Raw genomic sequence first — 15637 nt, 5'->3', positions numbered from 1 at the left:
TTATTTATTTTTATTTAACCTTTATTTAACTCGGCAAGACAGTTAAGAACAAAGTCTTATTTACAATGACGGCCTACCAAAAGGCAAAAGGCCTCCTGCGGGGATGGGGGCTGGGATTAAAAATACAAAATAAAATACAAATATAGTACAAAACACACATCACGACAAGAGAGAACACTACATAAAGGGAGACCTAAGACAACACTACATAAAGGGAGACCTAAGACAACACTACATAAAGGGAGACCTAAGACAACACTACATAAAGACAGACACCACAACACTACATAAAGAGAGACTTAAGACGACAACACAGCATGGCAGCAACCAATGAAAACACAGCATGGTAGCAACACAACATGACGACAACATGGTAGCAACACAACATGGCAGCAGCACAACATGGTAGCAACACAACATGACGACAACATGGTAGCAACACAATATGGCAGCAGCACAACATGGTACAAACATTATTGGGCACAGACAACAGCACAAAGGGCAAGAAGGTAGAGACGACAATACATCACGCAAAGCAGCCACAACTGTCAGTAAGAGTGTCCATGATTGAGTCTTTGAATGAAGAGATGTTTGAGTGTTTGTTGCAGCTTGTTCCAGTCGCTAGCTGCAGCGAACTGAAAAGACGAGTGACCCAGGGATGTGTGTGCTTTGGGGACCTTTAACAGAATGTGACTGGCAGAGCGGGTGTTGTATGTGGAGGATGAGGGCTGCAGTAGATATCTCAGATAGGGGGGAGTGAGGCCTAAGAGGGTTTTATAAATAAGCATTAACCAGTGGGTCTTGCGACGGGTATACAGAGATTACCAGTTTACAGAGGAGTATAGAGTGCAGTGGTGTCCTATAAGGAGCATTGGTGGTAAATCAGATGGCCGAATGGTAAAGAACATCTAGCCGGCTCGAGAGCACCCTAACCTGCCGATCTATTAATTGCGTCTCCATAATCTAGCATGGGTAGGATGGTCATCTGAATCAGGGTTAGTTTGGCAGCTGGGATGAAAGAGGAGCGATTACAATAGAGGAAACCAAGTCTAGATTTAAGTTTAGCCTGCAGAGGTAACTAGCTCTAAACCCTCAGAGGTAGTAATCACACCTGTGGGGAGAGGGGCATAAAGTTATAAAGGTACATATTATATATGGTAACGAGTTATTACTTTATCAATGCTTGATAAATAGTTTTGGGTTAATTCCAGATGTACTGAAACAAGTAGCTATTGGCGTGAAGATAATAATTGTAGTATCAACCTAACAACTGATGTTTTCTAGTAAAAACCAGGTGAATGCCATTTGTTAAATTTTTACATTTAGATTTTTGTCATTTGCAGACACTTTTATCCAAAATGACTTAGTTAGTTAATTCATTTTAAGATTGCTACAATAGGTGAGACAACCACACGGTCAAAGTCAGTATATTGTTTCTCATTAAAGTAGCTATCAGCAAAGTCAATGCTAGTAAGAAAAGACGTGTGTTTGTTTTAATTTAATTTAAATAAATAAAAAACAATTTAGGCTACTATTATGGTGTCCATATAAGGACAGTCTCAGAGTCACAAGGAGTTGGTGTCAGTGTCACTTAAACAAACCATAATTCCTGATGAGACTGAAAGTAACTCTTGTTGACACTGACATGAACTCCTGATAAGGCTGAGTGACAGTGATGCCAAATCCTTGTGACTTTGAAAGAAGGGAGAGAGAGAACAGACGGATTCAGAGAGACCGTGAATGTAGTCTTTGTTTCAGGGTAGTTTATCACTGTCCTAATATAGACACCGTATCCTGGCACATGCGCTCCCTAAGGAACATATCAAATGATCTCAAATCAAATGTTATTTGTCACATGCACAGAATACAAAAGGTGTAAACCATCCAGCTAAATGCTTACATACAAGCTCTTCCTCAACAATGCAGAGTTCAATATCAAATGTACGAAATAGAAATCCAGAATAGGATCTTTAAAAAAAAAACACAGAAACAACACTTGTTCAGATAGGCAAGAGCTTTAAAGGGGCAATCAGCAGTTGGAACAATAACAAAGCATTTTCCCCACAACTATTTTGGTAAAAATGGGGCTGGAGAAATGCAATCACTCTCAAATTCATAGACAGAGATATGGATGCAAGGACTGACCATCCATGATATCAAAATAATAGTTTTGAGGCAATAGAGTGTTTGTATACATCTACTTTTATTACAAACATTGGAGTAAAACAACCTTATATTTTGTGTTCTGATGGGGTACAACAGTTGAACTAGGCTCATGAGACATTTCTAAGTTATATTCTTCAAGAGTAAATGCTTACATATTATTCATTTAAGTCAAAACATTGCTGTAGAAACTGCAGATTGCCACTTTTTAAAGGAACTTGGATTTTTTTTGTAGATTCAACCCATCACCAGGTGCTGATGTATTGTTCCTTTTTCTGACAGGTACAATGTGGACACCAGAAGTTCAAACATTTCAAAACATGTAAGTACACTGGTGATATCATGCTATTAATATAAGCTGAATATCTTGCATATTTTCATGTCACTTAGTTATGTTTATTTAATGAACTGTCAAGGGAAAATACTTCCCTATTAAAGCTGTTACATTTGGTTAGTCTTTGATTTGATTACTAAGTGGTATTTTTCTTCAAGGAGGGAATGTCAGAATAATGAATTTGAATTATTTTTATAAAAAAATAGAATGCTGTTTGTTTTTTTTGTCTCTGCAGATTTCCAACTAACAGATCTGTTTTTCTCTCTCTATTGCAAACCATTGTGGATGAGTAGAAGGTTAGTCAACAACATTACTGTAAACACGGTTTGACGGATCACAAGGAATAGCGTTTTTGGAGTTAGTTATAGACTTTTAAGGACACATCTAAAATGTCTTGAGTCAGTAAGTATTCAACCTCTTTGTTATGACATAACGACACATAAATGTGGATCTTCTGAAAAGGTAAGAAACGATCTAGCTGGTTGGTTTTTATGAACATCTTGCTTTAGGTTGTAGGGTGCTGTCCGTGGTGCTGATACAGCACAGCAGAGATTGTTTGCCAACCTGTCACTTCTTGAATTTGAACTTTTATGTTTATTTTGGGATAGCGTGATATTCAATATGCAGTGCCTTCAGAAAGTATTCTTGACTTATTCCACATTTTGTTGTGTTACAGCTTGAATTTAAAATGGATTACATTTAGATTTTTTTTGTCACTGGCCTACACACAATACCCCATAATGTCAAAGTGGGGTTATATTTTTTTAAATGTTTCCAAAATAATAAAAAATTCTCTGCTAAAATGTCTTGAGTCAATAAGTATTTAACCCCATTGTTATGACAAACCTAAATAAGGTCAGGAGTAGAAATGTGCTTAACAAGTCACAATAAGTTGCATGGACTCTGTGTGCGCTAATAGTGTTTATCATTATTTGGAATGTTCTTTGCTAGCCGTTTTGGTAAATATATAGTAGATAGGGCAATTCACCTATTACAAACAGCCTGTGTGAATGCAGACGTACACATAGCTGTCTCACCAAAATAATGCTAACTTAATGCTGAAAGTAGTAGCCTAGTTATTCATGCATGCAAACAAAAACACTGAGTAGCGGTTTGGCTTAGAATACCGACACAACTGCGAATGTGAACTAATGAATGCAAACAGAACAAAACAGTGATACAAAGTAAACAAAATCTCAAGTATGGTAAAGTCAAGACACAATCTATTCTTAGACTAGTTACATTAACAGTAAACAAATGCAATAAACAAAAGGTGAATGGAGATCCAAAACTTAGCCTACAGCCTACTACAGTGAGATGCAGCCATGCTGTCTTGCCAAATGAATAGGCCTATAGGCCCGCTTCATTCATGGAGAATCATGCTGCTCATGAGTTCAGCAACATGTTGTGATATGGCAAAATACACTTTCCAATACATACAGTTCCATTCACAACCAGGAAAACAAATAGGCTACCACGAAAACCAGAACATAATGTATCTATTTCTTTGATGAAACATCACGATATGTAGCTATACCCGGGGGCGTCATTTGGGTTCTTGCATTGGAATCACAGTGCCTTCAGAAAGTATTCACACCCCTTTATATTCTCCATATTTTGTTGTGTTACAAAGTGGGATTGAAATGTCATTTTTTGTCAATGATCCACACAAAATACTCTAATGTCAAAGTGTAAGAAAATGCTAACATTTGTCTAAAAATATATGATTGATTAGATATGTATTCAATTCCCTGAGTCAATACATGTAGCAGCGGTTTAAAGCTGTGATTTTTTTCTGGGTCGTCTCTAAGAGCTTTGCACACCTGTATTGTACAATATGTTCACATTATTCTTAAAGAATTCTTCAAGCTCTGTCAAGTTAGTTGTTGATCGTTGCTAGACAGCCGTTTTCTAGTCTTGCCATAGATTTTCAAGACGATTTAAGTTAAAAGTGTAACTATGCATTTCAGGAACGTTCAATGTCGTCTTGGTAAGCAACTCCAGTGTATATTTGTCCTTGTGTTTTTGTCCTGCTGAAAGGTAAATTTGTCTCCCAGTGTGTGTTGGAAAGCAGACTGAACCAGGTTTTCCTCTTGGATTTTGCCTGTGCTTACCTCTATTCCATTTATTTTTATCATAAAAAACTCGCTAGTCCATGCCGATGACCAGCATACCCATAACATGATGAAGCCACCACCATGCTTGAAAATAGGATGAGTGCTACTCTGTGATGTGTTGCGTTGGATTTTCATCTTTTCACTCTGTCAATTAGGTTAGTATTATGGAGTAACTGCAATGTTGTTGATCCATCCTCAGTTTTCTATCACAGCAATTCAATTCTGTAACTGTTTTAAAGTCACAATTGACCTCATGGTGAAATACCTGAGTGGGTTCCTTCCTCTCCAGCAGCTGAGTTAAGAAGAAGGTCTGTGTCTTTGTAGTGACTGGGTGTATTGATACACCATCCAAAGTGTAATTAATAACTTCACCATGCTTAAAGGGATATTCAATGTATTTTTAAAATAATTTTTTACCCATCTACAAATAGGTGCCCTTCTTTGCGAGGCATTGGAAAACCTCCCTGGTCTTTGTGGTTGAATCTGTGTTTGAAATTCTCTGCTCAACTGAGGGACCTTACAGATAATTGTATGTGTAGGGTACAGAGATGAGGTAGTCATTCAAAAATCATGTTTAACACTATTATTGCACACAGAGTGAGTCCATGCAACTTATTATGTGAACTTGTTAAGCACATTTTTACTCATTAATTTATTTAGGCTTGTCATAACAAAGGGGTTGAATACTTATTGACTCAACACCTTTCATATTTTTTTTATTTTTAAATGTAGCAATACATTATATTTACTATTAGGGTTAAGTGCCTTGCTCAAAGGCACATTGGCAGATTGTTCACCTAGTCAGCTCGGGAATTCAAACCTGCAACCTTTTGGCTACTGGCCCAATGCTCTTAACCGCTAGGTATTGCGTGTAGGCCAGTGACCAAAATTGATCAATTTTAAATTCAGGCTGTAACTACAAATGAGGAAAAAGTCAAGGGGTGTGAATACTTTTTGAAGGCATTATATATCTGTAATAACGTAACAATAGGACCAGAGATCACCAATAATGCACATGGCGATTGCATTACGTTTGGCGTTTGAATATCGTGCCTTAACTATATATCAGGTTAAATTAAAGTTCCTAAAGAAAAGTTAAAAGATAAGCTGCGATGTAGATCATAACTACATTTACAGTGCATTAGCTCTCAGCGCAGGTGTCTTTGCCAGAGGAAAATGTTGCCCCATGTTGTGTAAATCTTGTACTCCATGGGTAATATGAGCTAGGTGTTAAATCTGGTACTGTCACGACTTCCACCGAAGTTGGTCCCTCTCCTTGTTCGGGCGGTGTTCGGCGGTCGGCGTCACCGACCTTCTAGCCATTGCTGATCCATTTTTCATTTTCCATTGGTTTTGTCTTGTCTTCCATCATACCTGGTTCCAATCCCATCAATTACATGTTGCGTATTTAACCCTCTGTTTCCCCTCATGCCCTTGTCGGTGATTGTTTATTGTAACTGTTTGTGTACGTCTGTACTGGTGTGCGTCGGGTTATGTTACCCATTGATTTTTATTATTATGTTTCCGGTGGGTTTTTGTAAATAAACTGCGCCGTTGGAAACACAGTTATTTCTCTCCTGCGTCTGACTTCTCTGCCGCCAGTTCACATCCTTACAGATAGTCCATGGGTAATATGAGCTAGGTGTTAAATCTGGTACTCCATGGGTAATATGAGCTACGTTTTAAATCGGGTACTCCATGGGTAATATGAGCTAGGTGTTAAAAACTGGTACTTAATGGGTAATATGAGCTAGTTGTTCTCCTCCCGTTACAGGACTTCCTGGGCCAGATGTTCTGCACTCTGGGGGAGATCATTGGGTCCACAGGCAGTCGGCTGGAGAGAACCCTGTCGTAAGTCTACCAATGACTTCTATCAAGTATCTACTGTGTATCTGCTGTGTACAAGCATGCATCACAACACGATCTGTCACTGTACGCCTCTGCATTTGACAGGCCTCCACAATCTCACAATGTTCTCATTGCCTCTTAGATTGGGAAAAACAAGAACACAATTATTGGTGTGTCTAAGCCCAGAGGCTCCCACTGTACGGCAGGCATGTAACTAAAGATTAATCTAGCGTCAAACTTGGACTGAGAAGGATTGTATTCTACGAGAGCGTGAGGCAGTAACACATGCTATAGACATAGTTAGGCATCCCCTGTGAAAGCCGAACAACCAGACCTGGGTTCAAATACTAATTTAAATCTTTCAAATGCTTTGAGCGCTTTCTTAAGACTGTCGGGAGTCAGTTGGGATGGGTTTGCACTTTGCCACTTTTTTATTGGTTCCTTGCAACAGGCATAGGGGGAGTATTTCAAATGATTTACAATGGTATTTGAACCCAGGTCAGTGACACGACACTGGCCCTGTGGATGACTCAGCATGGAATTGGGCCCTTTTCAATTAAAGTTGATAACCAACACACTGAGAACTTTGTCCCTCCCTCTCTCTCTCTCTCTTGCGCTCTCTCTCTCCCGCTTTCACTTTCACTTTCGCTCTCTCTCTTTCTCTCTCTCTCTCTCTCTCTCTCTCTCTCTCTCTCTCTCTCTCTCTCTCTCTCTCTCTCTCTCTCTCTCTCTCTCTCTCTCTCTCTCTCTTCCTCTCTCTCTCTCTCTCTCTCTCTCTTTCGCTCACTCTCTTTTGCTCTCTCTCTTTCGTTCTCTCTTCATCTCTCTCTCTCTCTCTCTCTTCCTCTCTCTCTCTTTCGCTCTCTCTCTCTTTCGCTCTCTCTCTCTGTCTCTCTCTCTCTCTGTCTCTCTTGGTTGGTGTGAGTAACAGACAACACAACAATGCCATAAAGCACACACTCTGAGAGAAGGGAAACTCTCCTAACAGTGTTGTGAACCATGTAGTTCATTATCAGACCTAGATAAATCATATTCCTATCCTATCACTGTCTGTCCCACTTGGCTCTTCTATCTTGGCCATGTCATTTATCTTCATGTGAGCCTGGTGGGGAATTTCCCAATGCAGGATACTTGTCAATAAGGCTTCGCTGCTCTTTGATTACAGTTCTGTATGTCACCATGTTTAGCGGGAAATAGTAAATAGGCAGGTAGCCTAGCGGTTAAGAGCGTTGGGCCAGTAACCGAGAGGTCGCTGCTTTGAACCAACCATGTGAAAAATCTGTTGATGTCGCTCTGGATTAGAACTTCTGCTAAACTACGTAAATGTAAATACCCTTTTGACTGCATGGTGCTGACTGAAAGAGTGCTTTGTGTGAGTGTTGTGTGTTGTGTATTGTGTGTTGTGTGACTTGATGGACATGTTTCTATGGCAACTGAGAGAGCATCATTTCTCCATCTGTTTCTATCACCAAAATTTCAATGGGGATGAACTGTTTCATCTTCTATATTCTGTTCTCTAAAATGACATTAGAGATGCTCTGCTTTCAGATCTCAGGTAAAGGGACAAAAAGAGCCCAGTGGCTGGGGACTATAGGGGAGCCCACCACCACTGCAATATACAGTGGTTTGCGAAAGTTTTCACCCCCCTTGGCATTTTTCCTATTTTGTTGCCTTACAAACTGGAATTCAAATGGATTTTGTGGGGGTTTGTATCATTTGATTTACACAACATGCCTACCACTTTGAAGATGCAAAATATTTTTTATTGTGAAACAAATAAGAAATAAGACCAAGAAAATGAAAACTTGAGCGTGCATAACTATTCACCCCCTCAAAGTCAATACTTTGTAGAGCCACCTTTTGCAGCAATTACAGCTGCAAGTCTCTTGGAGTATCAATCAATCAATCAATCAAATTTATTTTTAAAGCCCTTACATCAGCAGATGTCACAAAGTGCTGTACAGAAACCCAGCCTAAAACCCCAAACAGCAAGTAATGCATTTACAGAAGCACGGTGGCTAGGAAAAACTACCTAGAAAGGCCGGAACCTAGGAAGAAATCTAGAGCGGAACCAGGCTATGAGGGGTGGCCAGTCCTCTTCTGGCTGTGCCGGGTAGAGATTATAACAGAACATGGCCAAGATGTTCAAATGTTCTTAGATGACCAGCAGCGTCAGATAATAATAATCACAGTGGTTGTAGAGGGTGCAACTGATCAGCACCTCAGGAGTAAATGTCAGTTGGCTTTTCAAATCCGATCATTCAGAGTATCTCTACCGCACCTGCAGGTCTGGGACAAGGTAGCACGTCCGGTGAACAGGTCAGGGTTCTATAGCCGCAGGCAGAACATTTGAAACATGTTGTTTATAGCTGTAGCCTGTAATCCTATTTTCCCTAACCTTAAACTCAAACCCCTAACCCTAGCTACTAAACCTAACCACTAACCCCTAATCCTAATTCTAACCCTCATTCCAGCCATAACCATTAACCTAACCCCTATAACTAAAATAGCCTTTTTCCTTGTGGGGACTGGCGAAATGTCCCCACTTGTCAGAATTGTCCTTGTTTTACTATCCTTGTGAGGACTTCTGGTCTCCACAAGGATAGTAAACACACACACACACACCATCTTCCAGTGTCTATTTAAATTATTTTAACAGGCCTCTGACCTACATAAAAGCAGACTGCTGGAAATGGAATCAATTTAATTTATTTCAACTCATTCTGGTTTTTAATGACATGACACCCTATTAAAGAGAGGCTTCCCTCTCGCTACACCTCCCTACTCTGCCTTGTATACACACACACACACACACACACACACACACACACACACACACACACACACACACACACACACACACACACACACACACGTTTGTTTTACTGTCCTTGTGAGGACCAAACAATTAATTCCCATTCAAAATCCTATTTTCCCAAACCCTTAACCTAAGCCTAACCTTAACCTTACCTCCTAACCCTAAACCTAACCCATAACCCTAGTTCTAAACCTTACCCTAAAGCCTAAAATAGCTTTTTTCCTTGTGAGGACTGGCGAAATGCCCCCACTTGTCCGAATTTTCCTTGTTTCACATTCTCACAAGGATAGTAAACGCACGCACGCACGCACGCACGCACGCACGCACGCACGCACGCACGCGCACGCACACACACACACAAGCAAACCATCTTCCGGTGTCCATTTTCATTATTTAGCAGATAGCTGCCTCTGACCTACATAAAAGCAGATGGCTGGAAATTGAATCATTTTTTTTCCATTCTTAATCTATTTCCACCCATTCTGGTTTTTAATAACACCCTATAGAAGAAAGGCTTACCTCTTGCTACATTTTCCCAATCTGCCTTCCACATTAGACATTTAAATAGGTTTGAATATTATAAGAAGGCATCAAGGTTGTATTTGTAGTTGCTCTGTACACTGGAGTCTGTCTGAAGTTGCCTCCTCCTCTCCCAGATTTGATTTAAAGACTCAGGGAAGAGGGAGTTTTCAAGCCCCTCCGCTGTACAGTAATTTACTTCCCATTGGGAATCTGGGAAAACATTGGGGAATTCTATTAACTGACAACAAAAGGCAAGGCTGCACGCTCCATAAAACCACGACCGTCAAACACAAGCTTATGCCAGTGTCTTGCCAGCTCCCCCACGGCACCAAAGTCCATTATCAAAACCTTCACAATCGCATCTGAACTTAATGTAAAGTTAATTTGAAGAAATATCCCAAACACCCACTCTCTCACGCACGCACACACACACGCACACACACACGCACACACACACACACACACACACACGCACACACACACACACACACACACACACACACACACACACACACACACACACACACACACACACACACACACACACACACACACACACACACACACACACACACACACACACACACACACACCCTTTATTAACTCTGTGCTTAATTAGCAATAAAGGGCCTTGCCTCAGATGTACGTCTCTTCTATTGGCAGTCCATCTGATGAAATATTTAAAAGCCATATGCAGAGCGACGCTCAATGTCCCTCTGTGGACTCCCACCCAGCTTTCGTTCCACTCAGTACAGTACAGAAAACTGGCATGGCCTCAGAGCTTTGATCAATCCAATACTCACCAACCCACCAGTTAACAGACCCCACGTTTGGTCTCTCTCTCTCTGCTCGCTCGCTCCATGGCCCCTTATTGTAAGTCTATGGCTTATGATGGCCCTCCCTCCCCACGTTCAACATCAACCCTTTGTTTCGACGGGATTCTGATAAACTAATTTCAGTTTGTGTGAGTCTTGATTCTAATCTCAATACAAAAGAAATGAAATTTCAAAGCATGAAATGTGAGCCTTTGAATTATCGGGTGAGTTTTTTGGCATTGCGGCAGGTTGGGGGGTTTTGATCTGACAGGCAGCGTCGCTGCAACGTCTGTCTGTAGGCTATATGCTGATACTCTGAGTTTGTATTTATCTCCAGACCTGGGTTCAAATACTATTTGAAATTTCTCAAGTACTTTGAGTGCTTGCTTTAGCCTGCCTGGAGTGCCAGGTGGGTGTGGCTCACACTCAATCAAGCCCAGCTAAAGTATTTGAAAATTATTTCAAATTGTATTTGAACCCAGGTCTGTTTTTCCCCCCAGTGTATTTCTGCTGGAACGGTGCATACACTACGCTGGTGGGTTGCCATGGAGAGGAGACTTTTGTTCCTGTGTGGGAGACTTTGGGTGGTGAAGTACATGAGTTGGAGCTGGTGCTGCTTTAAAACCTGTGGGCTGTTTGCTGTGTGTGGCAGGCAGACCTGGGTTCAAATAGTACCTGATATCTTTCAAAGATCTTTCAGCGTCAGCACAAGTCTGCTCGTGGTGCCAGATAGGCAGGGTTAACAAGTTTTCTGACTATTCCAATGGTTGCATTGTGCCTGTCAAGTTCAATCAAGAACTACTAAAATATTTTCAAAGATTTCAAATAATACAGTACCAGTCAAAAGTTTGGACACACCTACTCATTCAAGGGTTTTTCTATTTTCTACATTGTAGAATAATAGTGAAGACATCAAAACTATGAAAGAACACATATGGAATCATGTAGTAACCCAAAAAGTGTTAAACAAATCAAAATATATTCTATATTTTATATTCTTCAAAGTAACCACCCTTTGCCTTGATGACAGCTTTGAACACTCTTGGCATTTTCTCAACCAGCTTCACATGGAATGCTTTTCCAACAGTCTTGAAGGAGTTCCCACTTATGTTGAGCACTTGTTGGCTGCTTTTCCTTCACTCTGCAGTCAAACTCATCCCTAACCATCTAAATTGGGTTGAGATTGGGTAATTGTGGGTGCCAGGTCATCTGAAGCAGCACTCAATCACTCTCCTTCTTGGTCAAATAGCCCTTACAGAGCCTGAAGGTGTGTTTTGGGTCATTGTCCTGTTGAAAAACAAATTATAGTCCCACTAAGTGCAAACCAGGTGGGATGGCGTATCGCTGCAGAATGCTGTGGTAGCCATGCTGGCTAAGTGTGCCTTGAATTCTAAATAAATCACAGAATTTGTCACCAGCAAAGCACCATCACACCTCCTCCATGCTTCACGGTGGGAACCACACATGCAGAGATCATCCGTTCACCTTCTCTGTGTCTCACAAAGACATGGCGGTTGGAACCAAAAATCTCACATTTGGACTCATCAGCCCGAAGGACAGATTTCCACCGGTCTAATGTCCATTGCTCATGTTTCTCGGCCCAAGTAAGTCTCTTCTTATTATTGGTGTCCTTTAGTAGTGGTTTCTTTGCAGCAATTTGACCATAAAGGCCTGACTCACAGTCTCCTCTTAACAGTTGATGGTGAGATGTGTCTGTTACTGGAACTATGTGAAGCATTTATTTGGGATGCAATTTGTGAGGCTGGTAACTCTAATGAACGTATCCTCTGCAGCAGAGGTAACTGAGTCTTCCTTTCCTGTGGCGGTCCTCATCTGCTTGATGCCTTTCTCTCCCTTGAAAAATTCAATCCAGTTTTCTTTCCTCTCATGTCTTCCTCCATTTAGTTAAGTATGCTTTTAGTAGGAATATGAACTGTCTTTTAAACCTTGAAATGCAAACCTTCTATACATCTGCTGAGAAAGCAGGGAAACTGGACTACTATTCTGTTCGTTGGCAGTTTAGAGATATGGGAGGTGGTAGGTATTGTTTGTCACAATTATTACATATTTATACCATAACAGTACTTAATGACATTTTACAAGACCAAATAATAGACCAAACCCTTCCATCTCTTGTCTCGCTCTCTCTCTGTCTCGCTCTCTCTCTGTCTCGCTCTCTCTCTGTCTCGCTCTCTCTCTGTCTCGCTCTCTCTCTGTCTCGCTCTCTCTCTGTCTCGCTCTCTCTCTCTGTCTCGCTCTCTCTCTGTCTCACTTACACACACTTATTTTCCCATTTATTTATTTTAATGGGAGTCTATGCACAGGTCAGGATGGCACCGTGCCTCCCTTCCCACTATTTGTTATTCTCCATATAATTAAATATCCCATGGCCAAGAGGATTGTTTCACGTTCCCCAAATAAATTAAATCGTAGCAAATGCCAATTTAAAAGAAGAACAACCTACCAACATTGTTTATTGAGATTTATGAGCTGTGGGCAGCTAGTTAAATTAAGAGGAACGTGACAGCGATTAATTTGCCAACCATATTCATTCCTTCCACACGGTCCATCGCGTCCCAAGTGTCTGCCCCCCCCCCCCCCCCCCCCCAGCTTCCTTAGACGAAAACACTGGACAAGTTAACCGCGCTTGTAACAACTTCACTTAAAGATTTCTGGATTGAATATTAAACTGCGTGTCTCTCAGTTGTCTGCTCTTCACCTAAACAAAAACACAGATGAAATTAACATCGCTTATAAGCACTTGCTATAACGACGTGGCGTAAAAGATCTCAAATATGTAATATTATACAGTGATAATTGGCATATTTCTCATTTGTCAGGTACACTCGATGGATGTTACTCTGTCCTTGTCCCCCCAACCCTTCCTTCATCCCTGTAAGTTTGCAGCACACACACACACCGCTCTAAAATTACCCTGTAATTACGTTCCGCTCCTCGAGCACCTCTTGCCCTGATAAGATTAGGATTCAGATGAAAAACATTGGGCTGCTTCTATGTCCTCCCACTTCCCGCCCTCAATCTCATTCTCTCAGGCGTATCTCCATATCTAAAAATATTTGTTCACTGGTTTAATATTACCTCTTTCAATCCAACTCTCAAGGCTGCCACTCATACCAGGCCACAACAGACACAGTAACCACTAGTACATCGATGAATTTGTTGTTGTCTCTCTCGGAAGAAGAAACCAGGCAGTGTTCTAGATTACATTTGTTGAAAATGATGCAGCTGAAAGAATGCCCATTGGATTCAAGGGAAAGACAGACACTGAATATTTAGAATTTAGTAGAACATGCTAACATGTTAAGAAAGGAAAATGTAACCAGGAAGCAAATATTTTTTTAAATGATGTCTAAACCCTTAAAGCAACAATCTCAGGACACTAAATCCCTCAAGCAACAATCTTAGTACACTAAATCCCTCAAGCAACAATCTCAGGACACAAAACCCTTCAACCACCTTTTATATTTTTTCAATTCTATATTTTTTCCACTTTTATTTCCTCTCGTGCCCCCTGCAAGGAGACTTTGTAGCATTTCAGAGGCCCGGGCTCTGCATAAACATTGAACACAATTTCCACTGTTGGGTGTTTGATCTTTGTCCAAATAGATAATTCGCTTGAAACGCCTTTAGCATGCCACCCACAGTCTCCTTGTCACCCTCATACCAAGAGGAGATGCTGAGAAACGTGGAAACGAAGCAATTCTGCCAGGCACGCTCCCCGTGTACTGGCATCAGTGACGAGAGGTCCTGGGGTTAGTTTTGTGAGCATTTTATCGGCTATAAGCTATTTATAGCCCCATATCCACCCTCAGGATATCAGCATAATTTATTAACTGTCTGACTGGCTGGGACTAAGACGGCAGGGTGGAGATACTTTGTATAGACTCTCTGTCAGCCATACTCAACAGGTGGACCACGGTCCGGACCCAGAACGAGGTCAATAGTTGGTCCCAACAAAACAAATACAAATAATTTAGGAACTCAGTCAGGTTATGACCCTTGGTATGATCTAAACACATAATATTAAATATTAAAAAAGATATTAAAACTTAAACATTTTCTGTTCGCCCATGGCAAAATGGCTAGAATTGCAGGAAATTAGTTTTAAACAGCAAAATGTTCTCTCAGCCTAAAAGAGGGATGTGAACAGGTTGAACAGCTTGGTGTCACATGGGTTGAGAGGTGGGGTTTGTGACTACGCCGATAAATGACAATATCCATTAGGACCTTTTCCACATAGGAAATTTGTGTGACCGGACCTTTTCAAATAGTACTTGAGTACCCCTGCTCTATTTGGTGTTGTTGCTGTTGTCTTCCCAAGACAGACAATGTATGGTGCTTCTCTTCCCTTGACTCAAAGATTCACTATGGCTTTTTAGATATGATAATGCCATGAAAATGTCTGTAAGGTGGATAATGCAGCTGAGGTAGATGATGTAAGTTACAGCTCCAAATACTCCATCTACAAGTGGCTTATCATGCAAATGGGTGCAAAAGTAGTGCTTCAAATGTTACTGGCAACGATACAAGCTGTAGTGCGCACCACTGTATACCTGCTAGGATGCTTTAGAGCAGCACGTCGCTGTTTGTGTTGGATTCAAGGGAAAGACAGAGACACACTGAATATTTTGAATTTAGACAGACTTGAATTTAGACAGACTTGAATTTAGACAGACTTGAATTTAGACAGACTTGAGTTTAGACAGACTTGAGTTTAATAGAGCATGCATAAGCTAAGAATGGAACATTTTACCCAGGAGATAAAAAATGTTTGAAATGATGTCAAATTGACATCATAACATAGTTTAACCACTTTATGGTGATTCTGATGTCATTTGAGTGTTGTTTTGTCATTATGGAAAACGACTTCTCTTCCCTTGACCCAAAGATTCACTATGGCTTTTTACACGTCTGTGTTTGTGTTGCTAAAAAAAAGACATATAAAGACGTTTTATTGTCACATACACCAAATACAGTAGGTGCAGTGAAAGGTGTTGTT

The 15637-nt window shown here is 40.7% G+C and overlaps 1 protein-coding gene across 1 annotated transcript in view; it reads left to right on the top strand.

Annotated features, from left to right (window-relative positions):
* The window catches only part of LOC120064647 (copine-9-like), a 103640-nt gene that overhangs the window by 54419 nt on the left and 33584 nt on the right, over positions 1 to 15637 (top strand). The window contains exons 5-7 of the mRNA XM_039015272.1: positions 2446 to 2485; positions 2791 to 2793; positions 6389 to 6465. Of these exons, the coding sequence (XP_038871200.1) occupies positions 2446 to 2485; positions 2791 to 2793; positions 6389 to 6465 (120 nt within the window). The remainder of the gene's footprint in view (positions 1 to 2445; positions 2486 to 2790; positions 2794 to 6388; positions 6466 to 15637) is intronic.

Source organism: Salvelinus namaycush, chromosome 20, assembly GCF_016432855.1.
Source record: "Salvelinus namaycush isolate Seneca chromosome 20, SaNama_1.0, whole genome shotgun sequence".
Lineage (NCBI taxonomy): Eukaryota > Metazoa > Chordata > Actinopteri > Salmoniformes > Salmonidae > Salvelinus > Salvelinus namaycush.
The sequence above is the reverse complement of the archived record's forward strand: the minus strand, read 5'-3'. Positions and strand labels throughout refer to the sequence as shown.